General features: G+C 39.9%; 1 protein-coding gene across 1 annotated transcript; it reads right to left on the bottom strand.

Annotated features, from left to right (window-relative positions):
• Positions 1–3,552: 3,552 nt before the first annotated feature.
• Positions 3,553–5,220, bottom strand: LOC147430071 (conserved oligomeric Golgi complex subunit 2-like). Its single transcript, XM_086495467.1, has one exon. It carries the CDS (start codon positions 5,204–5,206, stop codon positions 3,638–3,640), a length of 1,569 nt encoding a protein of 522 aa, XP_086351593.1. The 5' UTR covers positions 5,207–5,220; the 3' UTR covers positions 3,553–3,637.
• Between the last annotated feature and the right edge of the window lie 21,297 nt (positions 5,221–26,517).

The following is a 26,517-nucleotide window of genomic DNA, read 5'->3' as shown; positions in this document are numbered from 1 at the left end:
ATTGCTTTCGAGACAATTAAATAGGTGTTTTGCTTCCAATTTTCAATCTAAATTTTTATCATTTCATGCTTGAATTTTTTTTTAGTCATTTAAAAATTGATTGATACTTTGTATAGTTCTCTTAAACATGCTAGGTTAGGAGTTTATATACTTGCACTACCGCTCATTTATTTAGAAATATTAATCATGAATTTATGATCAAGCTGATTAATGGCTGAGAGTAGTAGTCAAGTTTATTGATTGATAAAGTCATTGTAACTAATCTAGTTTTTGGGCATACCCTTAATATCGATTTAACATATCCTTTGAAATGTCATAGGCCTCTATGGTTTGGGATAGTCATTTAAACTTTAGATTACGGGTAGTATGCTAGATATTTTACACATGTGATGAACATATGCTAAAAAAAAATCTCTACACTATATGTTGTGGCCATCATCGTACAATCTTGATAGGTAGGTGGGCCAACTCAATCTATAGTGCTAAAGTAGCAAGCCATATCCAGGTTTTGTGTGGAGTGGTAGTGGTAAAGTGTAAGTATTTCCTGCTCAATGTAGCAATTAGAGGGGAATGCATGCAAAAATAAATAAGTAAAGCTATCAAATTTGATATGACTTACAAAAGAGAAAAAAAATAAACAGTGGAAATTCAAAAGAAACAGATTTAAATTAAAGTGATGACTTCCACTTAGTTGTCAATCAGCTAGTATAGTTTCTATTACATAGGGGTTAATTAGATTCACATCTATAGAGATCTATCGAGATGGAAGAGGGGCTGTTCTTGCTATTATATAGTAACAAATTTTTTTTTTGAGCTAGGGTGGTTTATAGTCATTGGAGTAACTAATCACCTTTGTTATTCACTTCTTAGTTACTATTGGTACCATTTGAGTTTTTTATTTGTAATTCTTTATAAATTTGTGTTAGTGAGAGTATATAAGTTGGCTACTACTGCAAGATTGCTTACATTACTATGTTTTGCGCTTATTAATTTTCACTGACTAAATGGTTGCTTGTGTGAATTGCTAAAGAACAGATCTCTTTCATGTTTTATAGAAAATTCAAATGGCAAGACTACAATGTCTTGTATAACATGTTTTTTTGGGACTAGTTGCTCATGAGAATGTTTGCATTTGAGGAGAGGAGAAAGATATTATTTTTTCAAAGTTGCAGTCAAATGTAGCTGCAAAGCTGGGGGGTTTGCAGTATTTTAAAAAGAACATGCTTGTTTATGAAGCTTTTTTATAGTATTTTGGGTATATTCATGTAAAAATTAGTAGCATTTTCATAGAAACATTGCAAAGTGTTTTGTTAGCATGATTTTATGTTTAGTGCACAAAATAGTGAAGTCTTGCCATTTTTGTTCAAAGGGAGATGAGAATTTTTCCACTCTCTTACAAATCAAGTGATTAAAAATATGTCAACTTTCAGATTTTGGATGACACTACGTTCCACTTAGGACACTACAAGAGATCAACTCAATACCGATGCCAAATTACTGAAGTCAATGGTGGGTGTCAATATATGCGTAGCTAAATCTAGAGAGAGACCCAAGTTTTTGAAAAATAAAATTTTGAATTTTCGATGGTGATACCGACGTTAATATCAACGGTGGTATCAACGCTCTTATCGACTTGCATACCGAGGGTTATACCGATGTCACCTGCAAAAACGAAACCTATGACTTCTCTTCTACATTTTTTGGCCCATTTTTCTAAATCTCTCTTGCTCTCCTCCTCCTCTCTTGCTTTAGATCTAAGACCATGGGTCTTGTTGAGCTAGGGATATCCATTTACATATTCTCCAGCATCAACAAGGTAAGATTCTTTTCGAGATTTATGCTAGATTTCTTTGTTTGTGTGTGTGTGTGTGTGTGTGTTTTCTTTTGCAAATTTGGTAGCATTCTCTCAAGTTTTTTGTGCTCATATAGGCCGCATGTGAGTCCCCTATCTTTTTCTTCTCTTGCATACACACACACACATGCAAATAATTAAGCACGCAAATAAATAAAAATAAACACAAATTTAAACACACTATGCGCACACATACAAATTTTTAAATTTTAAAAATAAAATAATTTTACTATTTATAAAATTTTCTAAAACATTATCATTCACAAAAAAACATAATGAAACTCGGTAACAAAAAAAAGAGTTATTTAATTTCAATCAATTTATAATTAGTTTTTCATTTTGATTTAGATCCATTTATAGTTATTTTTTTATTTTTCTTTAAAATAATTTATGATTAATTTTATATAATTTTATTTAAAAATTAATATAATATATTGTACTTTTAATTAAATTATGACATGTTGTAGGTGTTGCAAAAATGTTAGTGTTATATAAATTAAAGTATTTTAGGTAGATTTTAGTGCTAGATTTAAGTACATTTGATTTTCTTCATACGTTTGGCCGTCTTAATACGTTTACGTTAAATTATTAGGATTAGCATGTTAGGTTTAGGTTTAGGCTGTAGTGTTAGGCTAATTTATTGCTTAACATAAAGTTGTGTTGCTATGTCGACCGCTCGTAGTTGGCTTTGTAAAGGCGGTTAGATTGTTTTAGTCTGCTTAGGGTTAGCCGCTTAGGGCTAGCCGGTTCCTTAGGTTCTAGTTCTTCGCAATTTGGCTATTTCAGGCCGCATAGGGTATGTTAGTTGCTTAGGATTTGGCCGCTCTAAATCAGCTTAGCGTCGCATTACTTTATCCATCTAAGTAATCTGCTTAGGGTACACCGCTTAAGATAAGCGATTGGGATGTTTTAATATGCTTAGGGTTAGCTGCTCAATACTCTCTTAGTTAACTTTCTTCGTAATTTGACTGGCTCAAGTCGCTTAGGGCTACCCTTAGCACTAGACTGGTAACATGACACTTTGATGTCCTTGGACACTTTTGTGTCCTGTTAAGTGGCCATTTTGCTTGAATTATTTGAAGAGTAAGAAAATGAATTTCTAGGTGCTATATATCCACAAAGTTGCCTTATGAGCTGAAAAGAACTTGACATTTTTTTTGGAATATCGATCTCACCATTAACCTTACTCTTGTACAACATTTTTGGACCTAAACTGTGTGAAAAAACGGATCTTGTTTTTTTTTTTTTTTTTAAAATTGCAACTATACCACTTTAAACTCATGTTTGTGAGGTTTGGATTGCTAGAGAATAAGCTTTTGTAGTTCTCAACATGTTTTGACGCTTCTAGAGAGAACTAAGTATTAAAATTGAAAGTTATGACCAAATTACAAGAATTGCCTAATCCTGTTTTTTTGCTAAAATTAGCACTTTTATGATTTTTTTGGTGGTTTTAATCTTGATATTCAAATGCAATTTTGATTGTGTAAGTGTCATGTATAACATAAAGATGATGTTTCTTGAGTTTTGGGGGACCTAATATGCTATATAGCATAGTATATGATGATGGTTGAGTTTTGCGATTGCGAAAGAATACGAGACATATTAGTATAGCAAGTGTAGCTTTCTCAATATTGCTAGTTTCTTAGGCCAGAGAGAGAGAGAGAGAGAGAGAGTACTGATGTGTTGTTGAAGGGCTAACCACTTACAAATTTAAGGGCACTTAGAACATGGTAATTATTGACGTGCAAAAGCTATAGAGCTTTGTGGATAAGGGTTCTAGTTGTTTCACGTTTTGACTACAAGAAGGCTTTCCATCATTGTCTTTGCTCCATCGTAGATGCTGTCATGAATAAGAGAAATGACTTCATCTGTGATAGATGTCGAGGATGATTGGAGAAGCCTTAAAATCATGTTTAAGAAGGGGCCCTTTAACATGTCAACCAAAAGGGTGACATCATGCTCTACATGATACATAAAGTTGTTTTGACGTGAATGGCTAGACAAGGCACTAGCAAGCCATGTCGAATATCTTGAAATCAATTGTAGGGTGAGAGCAAGGAACTTGTGAGAGAGGGAAGTCACAAACATGTCTATGTCCCAACATTTGAGGAGGCATTGTTCAAGCGCCTTGCTAGCCGCAAGTGATGGCTTGGCTAGACTTAAATGCTTGTTATTCAGAATGGGTTCCCCCATTAAGGCATGCTCTAACTCACCAACAATCTCCTGATGTCGTAGTGTAAAGTACCCGATCTCGCGTGCCTTCCATGGATTCAAAAAGTGTGTATATTCTGCTTGAGATCGAAAGTGCAAGATTGATTTCCTTGATGGGCAATAATGAGCCTCCATAAAGTCCAAAAACTCCAGAATTTGTTTGTAATTAGCAAGGAAGCTTGAAGGTTCTCCAGGTGATAATGCAAGGGCTCTTGTCCTTTGGATGGCACTTTGCAACTCTTGTAATATACATGCACCAAGAAAGTCAAAACAAGCTGCTCCATCCCATGCCAATTTGGAAGATGTGATGTCAAGTAGAAATTTACAGATGCTTGCATTAATGAGCATCTTGACCTCCTTTAGATCGTCATGTAAGAGGACATTCTTCGTAGCATTGTGATAGAAAACTTGATCCATGATGGGGGCAACTACAGAGAGGCGGATGGCATCACGAGCACCGACAACATTGTCGAGGGCTAGATATGACTGTAGGCATCGGAGAATTGAAGCCTCATGTTGTTGTTGAAGGGCTAGCTTGAAGCAGTCATGGAGGATGGCATCCACACACTTGTGGAAGCTTTGAATAGTGGGCTCCAAATTCATGAGTAGCAGCGGGCGATGGTGATTAGGGGAGAAGTCAGAATCTACACGCACCAGGGATACATTGAGGTCTTCCAAGTGTGTTACGATGCGTACAAGAAGTATGCTTCTGGATTCAAGGTGCATGTCATTGATCTGTAGCTTTTGATCCTGTAGAAGCAAGCTATCTATCTTAGATACAAGACCCGTGATGTGAAGAAGAAGCTCTAAGAACTTTTGGGTGTGGGTCACTTCCGCTTGGAGATGGAGGTTAGCTTGAATCCCAGAGAGACAAGTGACGAGACTTTCTTTAGCACAGGAGACCATACATCGAAGGCCATTGATGGAGGCGCTTGTATTAGCATGGTCATTTTTGGCGAGAAGCTGCAACTGTATGCCATTGACTACGTCGAGAAAGAGTGGGTAGTCCTTGTCTAATTGATCCGCCAAGTTGACAAGAAGAACCCGTTGCAGGTGATTGTCAAGCGCTGCGCGAAGAGCTTGGAGTAGTGGCATAGAATGACTACTATGCATATCGCTCATCGTCTGGTCGGCCACGGCCATTAGCTCATCGGCCTCCATATTGTTGTACGCTTTTCCTTTGATGAAGCTGATGCAGGGTATAATTAGGGTAGGCATCTTTAAATACAGGGATAACGCGCTTTTGGAAAGAGTGTAGCCTAAGTTGCACTAGCTTTTAACTTCGTTAGTTCTCAGTCGTCCACGTGGCCGTTCACATTTTTTAACCAAAAGAGCATCCATCACCTCCCCCCCCCCCCCAAAAAAAAAAAGTGTGGTAGATTAATTATGCCATTTCCCTCTTGAATAACAAGTCTTGAGTTCAACTCTCCTCGTCACGTAAGCCTTTAATGGCTCTTTGGAAAGTTTCCTACGACGTTAAAATTCTCTTATCTCTCTCTGTGTCTTATCCATCCAAGCCTCGATCCATTGCTCTTCACGTTATAACAGTAATGTTTGTGAGAAACACTGCCAACAACCCCCTTGCTCGCCCTCCATCTTCATCCAACGTTAGTTTGCCTCCATCACTGTACAAGCTACCACAATACAATTTGCATTTCTCTTTTTCTCAAATTTTCTGGTCAATGAATCTTGTGTAAGCACATGAAGTTTTTTAAGAGCTTTCTATCCAAAATGGTATCTCTTGACATGCATTCATTTTTTGTATAATCCTACCACAATTTTTTTGTCTAGTTTTTTTTGCGTTGTGTTTGTGGCACCAAAATATATGCCAAACAACCAAAAACATGCATGTGCTAAATAGAAGGCTTCCTATAATGCCATGCTTCATATGGAGTAATAGACTCCAAAGCTTCCGTAGGACACCTATTTAGTAAATAAGTGGAACACATGATGGCCTCAAGCCAAAAAAAATGCGGGAAAGCTTGACTTTTGACCATACATCGTGCCATTTCCGTAAGTGACGTGTTTTTCCTCTCAGCAACCATTTTGCTGAGGCGTATGTAGCATTGTACATAGGTGTTTTATCCCACGACTAGCCAACGATGCATTAAATTCACGAGACATATACTCCGCCCCTCGATCGAAACGGAGGGTGTCCATAGTATATTTCGCAACATTTTCAGCCATAGCCATAAATTCTTTGAAGCGCATAAAAACTTCGGACTTAGCTTCCAATGGATATACCCATGCATCGATCCATCCAAGCCTCGATCCATTGCTCTTCACGTTATAACAGTAATGTTTGTGATAAACACTGCCAACAACCCCCTTGCTCGCCCTCGATCTTCATCCAACGTTAGTCCGCCTCCATCCTTGTACAAGCTACCACAATACAGTTTGCAATTCTCAATTTTCGAGGTCAATGAAGCTTGTGTAAGCACATGAAGTTTTTTAAGAGCTTTCTATCCAAGATGGTATCTCTTGAAATGCATTCATTTTTGTATAATCCTACCACAATTTTTTTGTCTAATTTTTTTGCGCTGTGTCTGTGGCACCAAAACATATGCCAAACAACCAAAAACACGCATGTGCTAAATAGAAGGCTTTCTATCATGCCATGCTTCATATGGAGTAATAGACTGCAAAGATTCTGTAGGACACCTATTTAGTACATAATTGGAACACATGATGGCCTCAAGCCAAAAGAAATGCGGCAAAGCTTGAATTTTGACCATACATCGTGCCACTTCCATAAGTGACCTGTTTTTCCTCTCAGCAACCATTTTGTTGAGGTGTATATAGCACTATACATTGGTGTTTTATCGCATGACTAGCCAGCGATGCATTAAATTCATGAGACATTTACTCCCCCCTTCGATCGGAACGGAGGGTGTCCATAGTACATTTCAAGACATTTTCAGCCATAGCAAGAAATTGCTTGAAGCACATAAATACTTAGGACTTAGCGTCCAACGGATATACCCATGCATACATGGAGTGGCATAGAATGACTACTATGCATATCGCTCATCGTCTGGTCGGCCACGGCCATTAGCTCATCGGCCTCCATATTGTTGTACGCTTTTCCTTTGATGAAGCTGATGCAGGGTATAATTAGGGTAGGAATCTTTAAATACAGGGATAACGCGGTTTTGGAAAGAGTGTAGCCTAAGTTACACTAGCTTTTAACTCGTTAGTTCTCAGTCGTCCACGTGGCCGTTCACATTTTTTAACCAAAAGAGCATCCATCACCTCCCCCCCCCCCCCCCCCCCCCCCCCAAAAAAAAGTGTGGCAGATTAATTATGCCATTTCCCTCTTGAATAACAAGTCTTGAGTTCAACTCTCCTCGTCGCGTAGGCCTTTAATGGCTCTTTGGAAAGTTTCCTACGACGTTAAAATTCTCTTATCTCTCTCTCTGTCTTATCCATCCAAGCCTCGATCCATTGCTCTTCACGTTATAACAGTAATGTTTGTGAGAAACACTGCCAACAACCCCCTTGCTCGCCCTCCATCTTCATCCAACGTTAGTTTACCTCCATCACTGTACAAGCTACCACAATACAATTTGCATTTCTCTTTTTCTCAAATTTTCTGGTCAATGAATCTTGTGTAAGCACATGAAGTTTTTTAAGAGCTTTCTATCCAAAATGGTATCTCTTGACATGCATTCATTTTTGTATAATCCTACCACAATTTTTTTGTCTAATTTTTTTGCGCTGTGTTTGTGGCACCAAAATATATGCCAAACAACCAAAAACACGCATGTGCTAAATAGAAGGCTTTCTATCATGCCATGCTTCATATGGAGTAATAGACTCCAAAGCTTCCGTAGGACACCTATTTAGTAAATAAGTGGAACACATGATGGCCTCAAGCCAAAAAAGAATGCGGCAAAGCTTGACTTTTGACCATACATCGTGCCATTTCCGTAAGTGACGTGTTTTTCCTCTCAGCAACCATTTTGTTGAGGCGTATGTAGCATTGTACATAGGTGTTTTATCCCACAACTAGCCAACGATGCATTAAATTCATGAGACATAAACTCCGCCCCTCGATCGGAACGGAGGGTGTCCATAGTACATTTCGTGACATTTTCAGCCATAGCCATAAATTCTTTGAAGCGCATAAAAACTTCGGACTTAGCTTCCAATGGATATACCCATGCATCGATCCATCCAAGCCTCGATCCATTGCTCTTCACGTTATAACAGTAATGTTTGTGATAAACACTGCCAACAACCCCCTTGCTCGCCCTCGATCTTCATCCAACGTTAGTCCGCCTACATCTTTGTACAAGCTACCACAATACAGTTTGCAATTCTCAATTTTCGAGGTCAATGAAGCTTGTGTAAGCACATGAAGTTTTTTAAGAGCTTTCTATCCAAGATGGTATCTCTTGAAATGCATTCATTTTTGTATAATCCTACCACAATTTTTTTGTCTAATTTTTTTGCGCTGTGTCTGTGGCACCAAAACATATGCCAAACAACCAAAAACACGCATGTGCTAAATAGAAGGCTTTCTATCATGCCATGCTTCATATGGAGTAATAGACTGCAAAGATTCCGTAGGACACCTGTTTAGTACATAAGTGGAACACATGATGGCCTCAAGCCAAAAAAAATGCGGCAAAGCTTGACTTTTGACCATACATCGTGCCATTTCCGTAAGTGACCTGTGTTTCCTCTCAGCAGTCATTTTGCTGAAGCGTATGTAGCACTGTACATTTTATCCCATGACTAGCCAGCGATGCATTAAATTCATGAGACATATACTCCCCCCCTCGATCGGAACGGAGAGTGCCCATAGTACATTTCACAACATTTTCAGCCATAGCCAGAAATTGTTTGAAGCGCATAGAAACTTCGGACCTTACCTTCCAACGGATATACCCATGCATCGATCTATCCAAGCCTCGATCCATTGCTCTTGACATTATAACAGTAATGTTTGTGAGAAACAGTGCCAACAATCCCCTTGCTCGCCCTCCATCTTCATCCAACGTTAGCTGCCTCCATCAGTATACAAGCTACCACAATAGAGGTTGCAATTCTCTTTTTTTCAATTTTCGAGGTCAATGAATCTTGTTGTAAGCACATGAAGTTTTTTAAGAGCTTTCTATCCAAAATGGTATCTCTTGAAATGCATTCATTTTTTATAATCCTACCACAATTTTTTTGTATAATTTTTTTGCACTGTGTTTGTGGCACCAAAACATATGCCAAACAACCAAAAACACGCATGTGCTAAATAGAAGGCTTTCTATCATGCCATGCTTCATATGGAGTAATAGAGTGCAAAGCTTCCGTAGGACACCTGTTTAGTACATAATTGGAACACATGATGGCTTTAAGACAAAAAAAATGCGGCAAAGCTTGACTTTTGACCATACATCGTGCCATTTCCGTAAGTGACCTGTTTTTCCTCTCAGCAACCATTTTGCTGAAGCGTATGTAGCACTGTACATTTTATCCCATGACTAGCCAGCGATGCACTAAATTCATGAGACATATACTCCCCCCCTCGATCGGAACGGAGGGTGCCCATAGTACATTTCGTGACATTTTCATACATAGCCAAAAATTGTTTGAAGCACATAAAAACTTCGGACCTTAGCTTCCAACGGATATACCCATGCATCGATCCATCCAAGCCTCAATCTATTGCTTTTCACGTTATAACAGTAATGTTTGTGAGAAACACTGCCAACAACCCCCTTGCTCACCCTCCATCTTCATCCAACGTTAGTCTGCCTCCATGACTGTACAAGCTACCACAATAGAGGTTGCAATTCTCTTTTTCTCAATTTTCCGGGTCAATGAATCTTGTGTAAGCACATGGAGTTTCTTAAGAGCTTTGTATCCAAAATGGTATCTCTTGAACTGCATTCATTTTTGTATAATCCTACCACAATTTTTTGGTATAATTTTTTTGCGATGTGTTTGTGGAACCAAGATATATGCCAACCAACCAAAAACACGCATGTGCTAAATAGAAGGCTTTCTATCATGCCATGCTTCATATGGAGTAATAGACTGCAAAGATTCCGTAGGACACCTGTTTAGTACATAATTGGAACACATGATGACCTCAAGCCAAAAGAAATGCGGCAAAGCTTGAATTTTGACCATACATGCATCGTGCCACTTCCATAAGTGACCTGTTTTTCCTCTCAGCAACCATTTTGCTGAGGTGTATATAGCACTATACATTGGTGTTTTATCGCATGACTAGCCAGCGATGCATTAAATTCATGAGACATTTACTCCCCCCTTCAATCGGAACGGAGGGTGTCCATAGTACATTTCGAGACATTTTCAGCCATAGCCAAAAATTGTTTGAAGCACATAAATACTTAGGACTTAGCTTCTAACGGATATACCCATGCATGCATGGAGTAGTCATCAATGAAAGTCAAAAAGTATAAGTAGTTTCCCAAGGACGGAGTTTGCATAGGCCCACAAACATCATTATGCACAATCTTCATGTAGCACAAACTGACCCATCCTTTGGAAACTTAGCACACTGCAATTTACCCAAAATACATCCTTCACAAACATGTAGGACATGTGCTTCAAGAGGCGGCAAAGAGCCAACCATATCAGATTTCTACAAATGCAGCAAACTGGCAAGATTCAAATGCCCAAAATGTGCATGCCATAGTTTTGCATTGGAAATAGCCCTTGAATTTGCAACTGCATTTGCAAACAATTTTCCACAAATTTTCATACAAAGTGAGCTTATACAACCCACGACACAAAAGACCAGATGCAACAATTCCATCACCAAAATTGAGATTATGAATTATACATTTGTCATCCACAAATTTGACTACGAGACCAAGTCTAGCAAGTGCAGATACAGACAAAAGGTTCTTTTTTATCCTAGGTACATACAATGTATCAACCAGTGTGAAAGAATTGCCATTTTGAAGCAGCAAGCACAATCTTTCCAACTCCTTGAACATGATTATAAGAGGCATTGTTGGCACAAGTCACTGTATTCCCATGAGGGACAGACTCAATAGAGGTAAACAAATGATAATGTGAGGTAATGTGCTTTGTAGCACCACTGTCAAAATACTACATATGTGAATTTGCAGCAACCGATATACATGCATCATGGACAATAGGATCATAAGTGCACTCTACACTAAATGCCCATTCTGCATCAACATTAACGTCACAATCTCCTTTGACAGAAGACTCTATAATTGCTGCACTGGTATTGGACCCTGTAGTGGATCCAACCTCTTTCTTCTTGGCCTCTTTTGCATTCAATTTTGGACACTACTTGATCAAGTGATCATTAACTTTAAAATAATGGCAACGCATCTTGCCCTTATCACTAGAATTTCCAGACGAAGTGCTGCCAGCAGAAGCAGTAGTAACAAGAGTTTTGCCACTGGTAGCAAAACCATAAGAAGTAGTCACATTGCTGTTCCCACCTTTTCTTTGAGAAGCAACAAAAGCCTGTTCAACTACACGCTGTCTAGTCCTGTTATTTTAATAAAGTAGCTCTTATAACAACAATGTGCACAATTCATCGAACTTAAAAACTTCAGAATTTCCTTGGGTCATGAGTCTCCAAGTACTAGAAAAAGTCTGGTAAGAGTCTGGAAAGACATCAAGAATATTCTACAGAAGGGAACTGTCTAAAATGAATTCACCTACAGAAATAAGTTACTCATTGATATCCTTGACACCAGCAAGGAAAGTGTCCATATTATCTTCCTCATGCATAATTTTTGACTCCAGCTCTTCACGCAACAATGCAATTTTTGCCTCATTACGGCTTGCATAAAGACCACCCAGAATATCCCAAGCCTAATTTGTAGATTTTGATGAATGAATGTGAGGAGTAGTGGTGCGCTTCAGAGACAACAAAATCAATGCATGAGCTTGTGCATCCTTTAAATCCCAACGAGCTTGTTCTACCGTAGGCAAAACAACTCTAACAGCAGCAATCATTGCAACAAGACCTTCCACATCCTCAACATCGCCTACATCCTCAGAACAAGGACGTACATCAATGCGCTGTACAATATTCCAGACTCTCTTGATACAAGGACATGTTGCATCATGTAAGCCCACACATAGGGTAGTTGTCCCCATCCAATATGTCCTCAACAGCAAACATCTTGAACACATTTGTGTTGTTGTTCGCCATGGTAAATGTTGCTCTTGATGTGAAAACTACCCAAAAAGAGGAGAAAAAAAGCGGGAACAACACGTGCTATATAGCACAAACTGTAGAAGACTGTAAGGGACCTGTTATGTAGAAAACGGCACTAACAAAAAATTTGCACAAAATGACAAAATAGCTTGTGCAGTACTACCTGTAGTGGAAACAGAGGCCAAAATGAGCCCGAATCAAAAATCTGAGCAGACTTGTTGATGCTCGCCAAAGCTCACTGAAATCGAAGAAAGTGAGCAGGCATGTGCTGGAGATGTTGGCGACTAAAGCCCGAGAGGACGTAACTTTCTCTGATACCAATTGTTGGAATTAGGGTTTCAGGAAAACACACAGCTTGCAGAAGACGAAAGAAGCTCAAGGCACACAATAGAGGGTACATTACTTAGTTGCAATGTACAGATAGATAGCCCTAGAGTGATGGGCGTATATACAATGCACGGGGGAAAAAACCTCCTAAAGAGGGAAAAATTTCCCCGGCAGTCCTAACTTTGTGGATATCCATATAGATTCAACAGATTCACTGTGCATCACAAGCCATTTTGATTCTAACATGATGCCTTGTTGCTCTAGTAGAGCGCCATGGGCCTTTTATGCCCCACCACCTTGCACACGATGACATAAGGAGCCATTTCGTGGCCATGTGCGCGAGGAAGCAATTTTGGTTTTTATGTGCACAACAGAGAGACTTTGGTTAAAAACCAAAGTTACTCCGTCGTGCACAAGGCCACAAAACGGTTCCTTATGACGCCGTGTGCAAGTGGCAGGGCACAAAAGGCCCGTGGGGCTCTACTAGGGGTTGCAACACATGAACCCTTATTGCTACTTATCGATTAATGCAAACCACGTGAGCTGATTGATTAAAAACATTGACCCAAGTAACAATATTCAAATACATAACCAACACAAGATTGAAATTTAAAACAATACATTGAAATTGCCAAATAGTTTCATTGTCAAAACCGTTACATGTTAAAGCTGGCAAAGATGTTGCTTGAGATATTACAATGGCTTTCCTATGTAGGTTTTACACTGAAGGAATCATCACCACCAAGGCAAGGTGATAAGGACATATATATGGACTTAATAGTCACATGCTTAGCGTGGACCATTGACAAAACGGTGTTTTGAAAGAGGGATACAATGATATCCTTCGCTCCTTAGTGCAATGCACCTAGTGCCGCTGCTTGCACTATGGTGACATTGTCTGAGTACTCATCCATAATCTCTTTCACAAGCCAAGAAAATGGGGCCATAGGGATTATAAGCTCTCTACTCTTCTGGTACTTGTGGATTCCACGTATCCACATGTGTCAAGTCGCCAACGACGATTCTTCTTGAGAGGTGGGTGGTGGAGGTTGGCAGCACGAGCCCAGGGGGATGATTGTTGTGGTACTTCTTGCACCGCTCATCACATTGATTGAACTCCTCTACAATTTATGGATGATTCTTTCTCTTCTTCACCGTCTTTTCTTGGTGCATGACTATTTTCACTTGCTGCTTTAGGTGGGGGTTATTTGGCCTTCTTTGGAATCTTCTGGGGATCGTTTGGTTGTCTTTCTTAGCCCTTTCCTCCTTCTCTCTCTTTTTTACTTCTTCTCTCTCCCTTGCAAGGCGGCTTGCCTCTTCCACCCTTTCCCTCCATTTTTCTTCTTCTGTCCTCCTCACATTGCTCAAGAACTTCTCATAGACTTCTTGAATCATGCTATTACAAATGTTCTCTAGGAGCTCAACCACATGCTCATCTGTGAGTAGTTGTGAATCAATGTTAGGCCTCTGCTGCAACGTCTCTTGTACTTTGTAATGACCTTTCTGCTTATGACTTCAAAAATCTTGTCATTTGGGTATCATCGCTCTTGGAGTGCCTTGTAAGTCGTCTTCACCTCTGCAATTAGATACTTCTCTTGCCGCTTCATAAAACTCTTGCTCTATCACTCTCTGGGTATCTTGGTGACTACAATCAAATTTGTTTTGCTCTTGGAGCTCTCTCTCAGCCCGCAAGCACTTTGCCTCTTCATTTAGCTATTGTAGTTGCTCAATGTTGGGTATCACTAACCTCTGAGCATGTGGGAGCTGATCGCGAGAATCAAAGAACTGCTTAGTTGTGATGTTGGTCAAGTTCTCTGGGACATTGTAATTGGTCTCCTGATGTTGGTTTCCTGGTTTTTGTTTTCCACGATGGGAGGTGATAGTAGGGAGGAGGAGATGAGAGAGAGAGAGAGAGAGAGAGAGAGAGAGAGAGAGAGAGAGAGAGAGAGACTAGAGAGAGATATATCTATATATATATATTTAAAACTCACTTTGATATTTATAGGCTTTAACTTTTAAAAAAATTACAATTTATCATCATTAATATGCTCTAAAAAGTGAAATTACAAATGTCACTGTGTGAGAAGCCACACGCGCCCTACTCTTTGCCAATTTCTCCACCACGCTGATTCTCTCTTATGTGCATGCAACCCATGGTATCCTTGTGTTCTTTGAACACTCACCACTTTCATAATATGGTTCCTAAGAGACAAGCATTAGGAAATTTCGGAGGTCATTTGAAGGGCCTTCTAAGAAAATGTATTTTTCGCACTCTCTCTCTAGAAAATATGGCGAATAATAGAGGCAGGTCTATCATGGTATAAGTTCAAAAAGTGTACGTTTAGTAGATTATTTACCCTTCTGAATGTTCATCCGTAATGATTGAGGGATAATCTTCTTTTCACTTACATTGAATGAACCTCGTCAACATGGAGGGACAAAGCCGCAGCAACTACGCAGTTTTCATTAAACCTTCACCTTTGGCTAATGGTGCACTCCTCAAATGGCACAAATGTTACGTAGAAACGAGCCAAATATCACCTTCACATTGATTTGGACAAAGAGTACCAACCATTGATTAAGCGGAGTTAAAAAAACACACATATACCTCCCGCATCCATAGACACGCTCAAAGCTCAGGGAGCTAAACACATAGATATCTGGACGAGAGGCTCTCTCTATCCTAAGAATCCAATGACTAATGCGTCTCCAGCATTTGTCAATCCTACAAGCTTATTGACTTGTGTTGGTGATGGAGAAAACGGCCCTCTGGGTTATTGTAAAAATCTCTTACAAGGCAAGCTGAAACTTATAAGGGCATTTTCCAAGCTCAACAATGTGAGATTGTTCGTCTTTCACATTTACATTCTACAGATCAGGTTACCATTTTGCAACACAAAACAGAGGTAGAGGAACTGAAAGGAAAGGTACGAAGTTGTCAAATGCAGGACACCATCTTGGGTGGTTGTATCCGAAGAAGAAATTGCGCAATCTTGAAACATTGCAGGTTGCATCCGGAGCTCTTAAGGAAAGAATCCAAGCATTAAGGTGATGCTTCTTGGTTAACTAAATAGTCTTAGTTAAGTAAATTTTTTGTTTTTCTAGTTATGCATTGTTTTCATGTGTCTAAATAGTGTTAGTTAAGTAAATTTTCTATTATTTACTTATGCATTGTCTTCATGTAGAGATTCAATCCATCCCGACAAGGAAAACATTGAACCCAGAGTCTATATAGGAAAGAGATTGAAGCCACTTATAAGTAGAGGCCTTGCAGCAGATATAGTACATGACAAGAAGTTTAAGGTCCTACAACGAAATGTAGTGGACCGCTTTATTTCAAAGAACTCAGTGCCTGCAAAAGAGATACAAGGCACACTTGATTGACTTGGTGTAAGAAAAAGAGGATATTTGGCTATACATAAATTTGTCTCATCCATCTTTGTTAAGAAGGGAATAAAGTCCAAACTTTTACCATCAGCCTCAAGTGTTTGGAAAGAGAGGCTTCAACTTAACAACGCATAGGGAGAATATCTTGGACAACCGTTTCATATTAAAGCAACTTACAGTGGCCGTGGAGCAAACATAGCATATGATGAGTTCAATAATATTTTTATGGACCTGCAGATGTTGCAGAAGAAATGGTGGAGTTTTACAACATCACATTTGAAGAGTCACGAGGGGTATTACATTTTGTGTTGAAATTGGATGAGTGTGATCTTGTTAAAGACAAGAAGCTATGATGTAACATTTAATGGCCTAGTAACTTGTGTGTAGCGTAAAATAGCATAAACATTGTGAGCATTCCATTAGAATATACACCAATCCTCGAGCTCAGAGCGAGCCTTGAGGTGAAAGGATTACAAGTTATCTGCTTGGCAGAGAAACCACTCCTACTCCTCGGCTTTTCCATATTTTTGCATTTTCCTAAGAGACGCATCATTTTATGCCAAACATCTTCAAAGTTTTGGGGGTTGTTTTCTTGATATATGCCATGCATAGTCATCTTGCTTCTCAAAATCTTGTGTTTATCTGTCCAGGAAGGAATAGGATTCTTGTGCATGTCCTCACAATTACTTTGCTAGTATTTTTTTGGTATGGTACTTACAATTATCAGACAGTCGTAGCAGTGTTCGCGAAAAATGTGTATTATCTCTCAAGATGGTATCTGAATGGATCCGTCAAAGTTGAAGGTCATAAAAGCATGGCCTAATCCAAGGAATCTACATGAGCTAAGAAGATTTATTAGTATGTGTGCACACTATAGACGCTTCATAGAAAATTTTCTCAAATAGTAGGACCAGTACATGATTTAACAAAGAAGAACTTTAAGTATTCATGGACTTCTAAGGAGTAAAATGCTCATTAGGGAAAATTCGGACTCACAAAGGGGCCTTATAAGGAGTTTGACTTCCTCTCTCATGTCCAAAACGGGCGTGCAATAAATTTTTTGCAAATCAACTCTAAACTTGGCGGAGATTTGACAGTTAGAATCTACTCTTCAAGCTCTTTCTATTGATATATAGCACGCCATGAGATTCCTTATATTTTGAAAGATTCTATTTTTGATTCTCTTGTGATGTGACAACTCCGTCTAGAATCTAGAGAATAAAAAATAGAGTCTTTCAAAATATGAGGAATCTCGTGATGTGCTATATATCATTAGAAAGAGCTTGAAGAGGAGATTCTAACTATCAAATCTCCTCCAAGTTTAGAGTTGATTTGCAAAAATTTTACCGCATGCCCGTTTTGGACATGAGAGAGGAAGTCAAACTCCTTATAGGGCCCCTTTGTGAGTCCAAATTTTCCCTAATGTTTTGACAAGCTCAAAGAGAAGCTTACCTCCCAACCACTCTTCATGCTTCCAGATCTCTCAAATCCATTTGAGGTCCAACGTGATTCTTGTGGTGATTGCCTTGGAGCAGTCTTGCTTCAAGAACAACATTCCATAGCATATGAGAGTTGAAGGCTCAATACAGGTGAACGGATCTTAGGAATTTTGAGAAAGAGCTTTTCGTTGTTCTATATGTCCTAGAAACATGGAAACACTATATATTGGGGACTCCATTTATTCTACGAACCGACCACCAAAGTATCAAATACTTCATAACGCAAACCAAGCTTTCTGACAAACAAATGAGGTGGGAAAATTTTCTTTCGCAATTTGATTTTCATATTGCTCACATTGCTGGTAAGCACAACCAAGTGGCCAATGCACTTTCATGACGACCAAAAGTTAATGCAGTGTCTACAGCAACTCACAATGATCTATCTTTTATGATAGATGAGTATGCTACTGACCTTGACAATAGAGACATAATGTTAGCCCTTGCTTTGGGAAAGAAAGAGGAACCATTCACCTTGCAGGATGGTTATCCTCTCCACGGAAATAGGGTATGTGTTACCCACTCCCTTGGTGAATTCATGTATGAATCCCATGCTCCTCCCTATGTGGGGCTAGCATTTCATTTCTCTCTCTCTCTCTCTCTCTCTCTCTCTCTCTCTCTCTCTCTCTCTCTCTCTCTCTCTCTCTCTCTCTCTCTACACATACACATTCACAAGGTCTCATCGGCCAAGCCCATTCATGTGAAAAGAGTGGGGACATGATAAAGGCAACTGAGGCTTACCTTTCTGTGATGAGAATAAAAACTCCTGCTCTTCCTAATTCCCAAACTCTTCACATCTAGCAAGGACTAGCATTGCACTAGACACAACAATCAATCTGGGTCGCTAAAGTGAGCAAACAACAGTATGCAAAGGATTTGTCATTGAACAAATACCTCAAACAATTCGGTGTTTTTACCCTACTTAAGTGGGATCGTTTTGCTTCCATCACTTGTGGCAACCTCGTGTTCATGATGAGTGATCTGTATCAAAATGACTGTCACTAAAAGCGTGAACTTGTTGCCAAGAATTTGTGTTGCAATTCCCTAAACATTTTGTGTGTGACTACATAAACACAAAAGTACCTCCGCAAGTTCTTTTTGTGGTGCAGACTGTATTCCAAAGTTAATTGTTTGCAATTTTCTTCATGATCTGCTTCAAAATCTGACTGGGCTAAGAGATAATCAATACACATTACAGTTTAACCTGTGCCTACTGTCATCCAAAACAGTTGTGCTCTTCCATGGGCTAAGGACTGATGAATAGGCAGTTTAGTGGAAAAGCACAACTATTTGGATGACAATAGGCACAGGGTAAACAATGCTCTATTTTGATTAGTCCCAACTCCATTCTGAAAGCAAAGTTCTTTAACATTTCATGTTCCTGCTGACAAAGGCACATGAATCATCTCTGTTTTCAGTCAAAAATGTGAATGCCATCAATATCTTTGAGATAACTTTGCAGCCAATACTGATCAGCCTTTCCCTGTCTGTCCGCAAAACTTAAAGACAAGCAAATCGCGACTCTAGCATCACTCACAGAGACTTCACCCCCATACAACAATAGAAGAATATGTTGTTTGCCTTCTGTTTGTCAATTGCTCTGCTACTGCCAACTACAATACCTTGCTTTCTAGATCTTGAGACTGACACTTCAAAATGAGCTTAACTTTTGTCTGTTCATTGCCATCATTTTTGACAGTACTATAAGATCCATTTCTCGATTCATGTCTCTTCTTGAAAATCTACCTTTCTTCTATTACAACTTCTGCACTCAGCACCTGCACCTTATTTTGGATGTCTGAAATTACAAATTTTCTCTCAATTTGATCAGGCAGATCTCCCTCTTTTTGGATGAAGTGATTCAATTAAATTTTGGACGTTAAATTTCATTTCTGTTGGTTTTCCAACACCAGCAATGCCATTAGTGCTTGCTTTACATAATACAAGACTTTAACAAAGAAAAACCTCCATTGAATCGGAGAGTTATTTGCTGTAGTATTTCCATTAGTTGATGGAAAAAGGTTCTTGTACAGGAAAGATCAGACTTCAAGCGTTCCCACATTTTAAAAGCCTCGTGTTGAATCACTTGGAGATGGGTTCCTATGTCGTAAGACTAGTCTCCACAGACCAAACTTGCTACCGTGGCTTCTCGAGCTTGGACTACTGCCAAATCTGACATACTATGTCGCAGGCTACAATTGGAACTTTTCTACATTGATTTTTTCTCAAGCAAGCAAGTTTAGGCATCGTGATGAAACTAACAAGCATTTTTTGTTTTCTAAAAGAAACCTTAGTGTTATGTTGGGTTAGCGAGACTTTTATTGTTTTTAGTGCATGATGGAGACTTATTTTGAAATGTTTAGTTCACGTTAGTTTCATATTGTGACATGTCTTGAATCTTTTGGCTTTCTAAAAGAAGCCCTTAAAATTGAGTTGGGTTATGCATACTTTCAATGTTTTCATTCATTTCATATCATTCATATCGTGACATATCTTGATTTTTTTGAAATCTATTGTTTTAGAATGTTAAAGTGAAACTTCGCGTACATAATTCTAGTAAATCGTATGATACATACACATACATATATATTAATTGTTGGGATTAAAGCCCAAGTGGCCTCTTATGCGGATATGGCCGGCCGCCCGCCTAACTCACTTACCTCTAACTCTTTGTATATACTAACTTATACTTTGTGAATACTAAGGAATTGGGAGATAACCCTTCTAACAGTTCTCTGCATACTGTACTGTGTAAGCTCACTGTGTGTGTGTGTGAGAGAGTCGACCCACGCTCCACTCCGCGACTTCAATTGGTATCAGAGCCTTGGTTCGGTGCGGATTTGTGCAATCGCGCGCGCGTACTTTTCCGGCAGATTCTGGATCCGGAGTTCGAAAATTCACACTCGGCATTCCGGGAGCGTTTCCAGAAGGTGACCTGGGGTTTTACCCTCCTTTCGAAGCCGTTTATGCCCTCAGAATTTCGTTCTGAGCACTACAGCAGAAGATAGATTTCAGCCGCAAAGAAATCCGTCTTGTGTAGATTGGCAAGCAGGAGGTGGCCGACATCAATATCGGCATCGACATACATCACTCATTAGTCTTCAGAGCATCATCTATAGACCAGGTACACATATATATCATCAGATATATATATTGCAGTCTGCATTGTTACTTCTTGTGCTTGCCAGGTTCCAGGGGAGGTGTGGCCATACGACGGCTTGACACCACTGGCATGTATTGCAGATTGATGTACTGTGATTGTGGGTCTGCTAGTTGTGAGTCACGCTAGCAGACAGACTGTCGCAGCGGTCATAGGACAGTGATTGGTCTATTATAGGATGTATGCTAGTTCTGGGCAGTTTGCTGAGCCATCTGAGAGGGTCGTGTGTGAGGTTTTTTGAAGCCAAGCACTGGGGGCTGGGTTACCCAGTGTGAGGTGGATTAGGTTGCTGGAGTTCCCCTCTACACGCATCCTCTTCGGCGACTTTTATCCCTTAGGATGTATGACTTTGTGTAGACACTGGATTGCATCTTATGCGTCAAGCCGTTGAGGCATTGTTCAGGGTTCAGTCTTGAGACAGATATAGGTTCTGTCATCGCCCAGAGAGGAGACAGTGTATGCTTACAGGACAGCATATTACAGAGATTTTTTAGATTTGTCACTGGTCAGCTATTTATGATTGTTTTTTGAGCTATCTTTTGGTTCCCAGAGCTCAGTTTACAGGGGAGACTCTGTCAAAAATTTTCAAAATACTGACAGTTTGATTCTGTTTTCTTGACTGCAGAGGATGGACATGCTATGAGTGATTGGATTATCGACTCAGGGGCATCTTTACATGTTTCTCCGCACAAAGAGTGGTTTACATCATATGTGGCTACTAAAGATTATGTCAGACTTGGCAATGAGCAGTTTTGTGACATACTTGGAGTGGGAGATGTGCAGTTGAAGTTTCAGAATGGCTCTTCTTTATGGCTCAAGAATGTCAGACATGTTCCAGCAATCCGAAAGAGCTTGATTAGTACAGGGAAGTTGGATGATACGGGTTATGTGACAGTTTTTGGGAACAGCGCTTGGAAGATCTCCAAAGGTTCGATGACTGTAGCACATGGCAGCAAGTCAGGAACTCTGTACACTTTACATGTTTCAGAGGTTAAAAACCATGTAATTAATGTGATTGAGCAGCCAAGTGTGTCACTGTGGCATCGTAGGTTGGGACATATGTCAAAAAGAGGAATGGAAATACTTTCTCATTATGGTTATTTGCCTGGCTTTTCATTTCAAGATTTTGATTTTTGTGAGCATTGTGTTTATGGTAAGCAAACACAGGCACCGCACAGATCAAAGAGGAATCGTAGGGACGAACGGTTAGCTCTTGTACACAGTGATCTATGCGGACCAATGCCTAGTTTGTCACTAGGGGGAGCAGCGTACTTTTGTACATTCATAGATGACTATTCTCGCAAAGTATGGGTTTACTTCTTGAAGCACAAGGATGAGGTGCTCAAGGTCTTTAAGACATTCTTGCAGCTGGTGGAGAATCAGAGTGGTCAGAAGCTGAAGTGCTTGAGAACTGACAATGGTGGAGAGTACGTTTCCAAAGCTTTTCAAGACTTTTGTGAAGCAAAAGGGATTAAGCGGGAACTTACTGCACCATATAATCCTTCACAGAATGGGGTTTCAGAACGTATGAATAGGACCATACAAGAGAAGGTCAGAAGCATGTTCTCAAATGCTGAGTTGCCTGATGGATTTTGGGCGGAAGCAGTGGCTACAGCAGTCCATTTGATCAACAGGTCTCCTAGTAGGGTTCTGGATAAGAGTGCAGTGGCCGAGATGCTATGGACAGGCAAGGCACCTTCGTACAAGCATCTCAGAGTCTTTGGTTGTGAAGCTTATAGCCATATTCCTAAGGAGTTCAGAAATAAGTTAGAACCAAAGAGCAAGAAGTGTATATTTCTTGGCTACGGAGAATCGGGCGAGATGGGTTACCGGCTTTGGGATCCTGAGTCCAGAAAGCTTATTCGTAGCAATGATGTGCATTTCAATGAAGCCAAGTTTCACGCTAAGCCAGAGAAGACAGAGGAGATCAGAAGAGTTGTCTTCAGGGAAGATGGACCTAGTGCTAGCACATCAAGACAGCATGGTCAGGCTCAGGAACAGCCTATAGTGGCTAGAGAGGCAGAATCAGTTGTGGTGAGACGTTCTGAGCGTGTCTCCAAACCACCTGATCGTTATGTGCCATCTCTAAATTATGGCATGCTCACAGATTGCGGAGAACCATCTTGTTACAAGGAAGCATTACAAGTGGTTGACTCGAAAAAATGGCAGTTGGCCATGCAGTCAGAGATGACAGCTCTGCATAAAAACCAGACATGGAAGTTGGTTAAATTACTACAGGGCAAAAAGGCTCTACCTTGTAAATGGGTTTACAGGTATAAGATCACCGCTCATGATAGTCAGCCAAAGTACAAAGCAAGGCTTGTTGCCAAGGGCTTTAAGCAAGAACAAGGCATTGACTTTGATGAAGTCTTCTCTCCAGTGGTCAAGATGACTACATTGAGATGCTTTCTTGCATTGGTTGCTATATTGGATTTGGTGTTGCACCAAATGGATGTCAAGACAGCGTTCTTGCATGGTGATTTAGATGTGGAAATTTACATGCAGCAGCCAAAAGGGTTTGTTGAGAAAGGCATGGAACATTTGGTATGCCAGTTGTTAAAGAGTCTTTATGGCTTAAAACAATCACCGAGGGCATGGTACCATAAGTTCCACCAGTTTATGCTTTCTCAAGGCTACAAACGTAGTGAGTTCGATCACTGTCTATATACAAAGAAGGCTAAGGATGGCAGTTGGCTGATCCTTATTTTGTATGTAGATGACATGTTGATTGCTGACAAACACTTGGAAGAAATTTCAGCTTTGAAGTCAAAGATGGCAAAATCGTTTGACATGAAAGACATGGGTGAGGCAAGTCATATACTTGGTATGCGCATTGAGAGAGACAGATCAAAGAAGTTGATTTGGTTATCTCAAACAGAGTATATTGACAAGGTTTTGCAACGTTTCAATATGGAGAAGGGAAAGGCATTGAGTGTTCCATTGCCACCATATGTGAAACTTAGCAAACAAGATTGTCCTATGTCTGAGGAAGAAAAGGCTGAAATGGATAAGATTCCATATGTGTCTGCAGTGGGTAGTTTGATGTATGCAATGATTGCTACACGTCCAGATATTGCATTTGCAGTGGGAGTGGTTAGCAGATATACGTCAAATCCCGGCAAGAAACATTGGGAGGCAGTGAAAGGTATCATGAGATACTTAAAACATACAAAGAGTATGCGCATATGCTATGGTAGTCAGGATTTGAGTGTCAGAGGATACACTGACTCAGATTATGCAGGAGACTTGGATAAGAGGAGATCTACATCAGGCTATGTCTTTACATTGGCTGGAGGTGCCATATCATGGCGATCTCGATTACAAGATTGTGTTACACAGTCTACTACTGAAGCTGAGTATGTTGCAGCAAATGAGGCATGCAAAGAAGCTATTTGGCTTGGTAGACTGGTAGCAGACTTGGGAATCAATGCAGATATGCCAGAGTTATATTGTGATAGTCAAAGTGCTATACAATTGGCAAAGAATCCAGTGTTCCATTCGAAGACTAAGCATATTGATGTCAAATATCACTTCATTAGGGAAGTACTTGAAGACAAGTAGATACAACTGCTTAAGATCCACACCAAGGACAATCCTGCTGATCTACTCACAAAGGGACTTCCAGGAGAGGGCTTTGTGCATTGTCGTGAGTTATTGGGCATTGGATAGATGGCAGCCATGTAAATCTTTGTACATTTATGTTCATAGATTTACAGTTACTTAAAGTGCCACATTGGACTTTAAGTGGGAGGTTGTTGGGATTAAAGCCCAAGTGGCCTCTTATGCGGATATGGCCGCCCGCCCGCCTAACTCACTTACCTCTAACTTTTTGTATATACTAACTTATACTTTGTGAATACTAAGGAATTGGGAGATAACCCTTCTAACAGTTCTCTGCGTACTGTACTGTGTAAGCTCACTGTGTGTGTGTGTGTGTGAGAGTCGACCCACGCTCCACTCCGCGACTTCATTAATGAGTTTTTTCTGGCTTTCTAAAAGAAACCCTTAGTGTTGTGTTGGGGTAAGGAGTCTTTCATTGTTTTCAGTGTATGATGGAGACTTACCTTTCATTTGACATCCCTACATGTATTTACTTTTCTTGCATTCTATTGTTTTAGAATGTTAAAGTGAAGCTTCACCTTGCAAAATTTTAGTAGATTTTACACACATATATGTTTTTTTTTTTTGCATTCTATTGTTTTAAAATGCTAAAGTGAAGCTTCACCTTGCATAATTCTAATAAATTCTACACACACACACACACACACACATATTAATTAGTTCTTTTTATTTCACATGGCTTTACATTTCTTGCATTCTATAGCTTGATTCTAGTCAGTGTTAACGTTCGAGAAAGTCTCTTTTATTAACTGACTCTTGGTGGAGTTTCCTCGTCACAAAGAAGAAAACTGGAAATACTATAAGGAATTTTGAGATTTGCAAACTTTTTGGACGACTTTCTGACATATTTCATCGGGTTCTTTCGTTTACCATGGGTTACACGTAGCTAGTCTCGATTTTCTATCGGCTCAAGACTAAGCTGAGGCAATCCTTTCTCAAACAAGTTTAATTCAACCTAACAATTTTATCACTTTCTTATTGTTTTTGAAAGCCTTCGTGACCCTTTGTCATAAGATCTAATATCTAACCAACCCAAATGATTTTCTCATATTAAATTGATCACTTAATGTGGGAGAATAAACGAGAACAAGGGTTAAGATATATACATGTGCTTATAGGTCTATCTCAACACACGGCCAATGGTAAAGGGACCCAAATGAGATATGGTCCATCAAAGAGAAAGGTTAACCAATGGAGCTTAAGACCTTAGGGTTAGCTTCGTTCAAGACCTCCAATAGTTAGTGTAAAAGTCCTTTGGCCTTAGGTAAGCTAGGGATGAGCTTGAGGTGGGAACCCAGCCCAAGCATAAGGTGCTTGAGGTATTTGTCATGCTTGATGACTAAGGTGCTTGATGTGCTTGAGGTTCTTGATGATTGAGGTGCTTGAGATTCTTGAGGTGTTTGATGATTGAGATGCTTGAGGTGCTTGACATGCTTGAGATGATAGGGTTGTACTGAGGTGAGAACCCGACCCAAGTTTGAAGTGCTTAAGGGCCAAGCTTGTGGTGGGAATTGGGCCTAAACTTGAGGGGCTTGAGGTGTTAAAATTCAAAGATCCAATCCATACAAGGAGGGGGAGAGCCCTACAAGAGGGGGGATGAGAGAGAACATCCACACACTCACACAAGGCATGCTTGGTACAAAGAAAGCAAAGGGGACACTTGTCAAGTTCCTCCTCATGTTGCCCTCATGGTCTGCCTGAAGCCTATTGGTTGGCCATCCAAGGGGTTCAATGATAATTTAGGAGATTTAATTAATTGATTTTGCATTTATCAAGTCCTCTCTCTCAAAGGGGAAAGGGGGACACTTGTCCCAAGGCTACCCTTGTTGCTTGTAATGCCTCCTGCTTGTGATTGGCTAGGCCTGAAGGGGTCCAATGACCTTCAAGCATGAGCTACAAGGGGGGGTTGACCAAAGAAAGCTAGGGGTTTTCTTAAAGGTTATACTCACCCACACATACTCACACATACTCTCATTTTGTGCTATGCAAAGTGTAAGAGCTCCATCTCCTTCTCCAAGCTTCTTGAGAAGTTGAGAGCCTACACCAACACTCTTGGCTGTGGAATGCAAATCCAACCAAGAGCTATGCTTCAATGCTTAAGCTTTCCATCTTCATTATTATGCTATCATGTATGCTAAGCAAGAAGAGTGATGATAAGTGAGGAACTATTTCTTTACTTCTTCTTCCTCTTCCCTACCCTCATTCCATGCTAGCTCTCTCCACCTTTGAAGGTGTTTGAGGTCTTGGGACTAAGGCTTGGGATAGTTAATGCTTTCTACAAAGTTTA

This window comes from Adiantum capillus-veneris, chromosome 22, assembly GCF_014529385.1.
Source record: "Adiantum capillus-veneris isolate H3 chromosome 22, ASM1452938v2, whole genome shotgun sequence".
In the NCBI taxonomy this organism is placed as follows: Eukaryota; Viridiplantae; Streptophyta; class Polypodiopsida; order Polypodiales; family Pteridaceae; genus Adiantum; species Adiantum capillus-veneris.
Note: the sequence above shows the minus strand (reverse complement) of the source record. Positions and strands in the feature narration are given on the sequence as shown.

Bases quoted from the DNA above. Each gene is read 5' to 3' on its own strand.
- LOC147430071 (XM_086495467.1), bottom strand. From the start codon at position 5,206: ATGGCCGTGGCCGACCAGACGATGAGCGATATGCATAGTAGTCATTCT.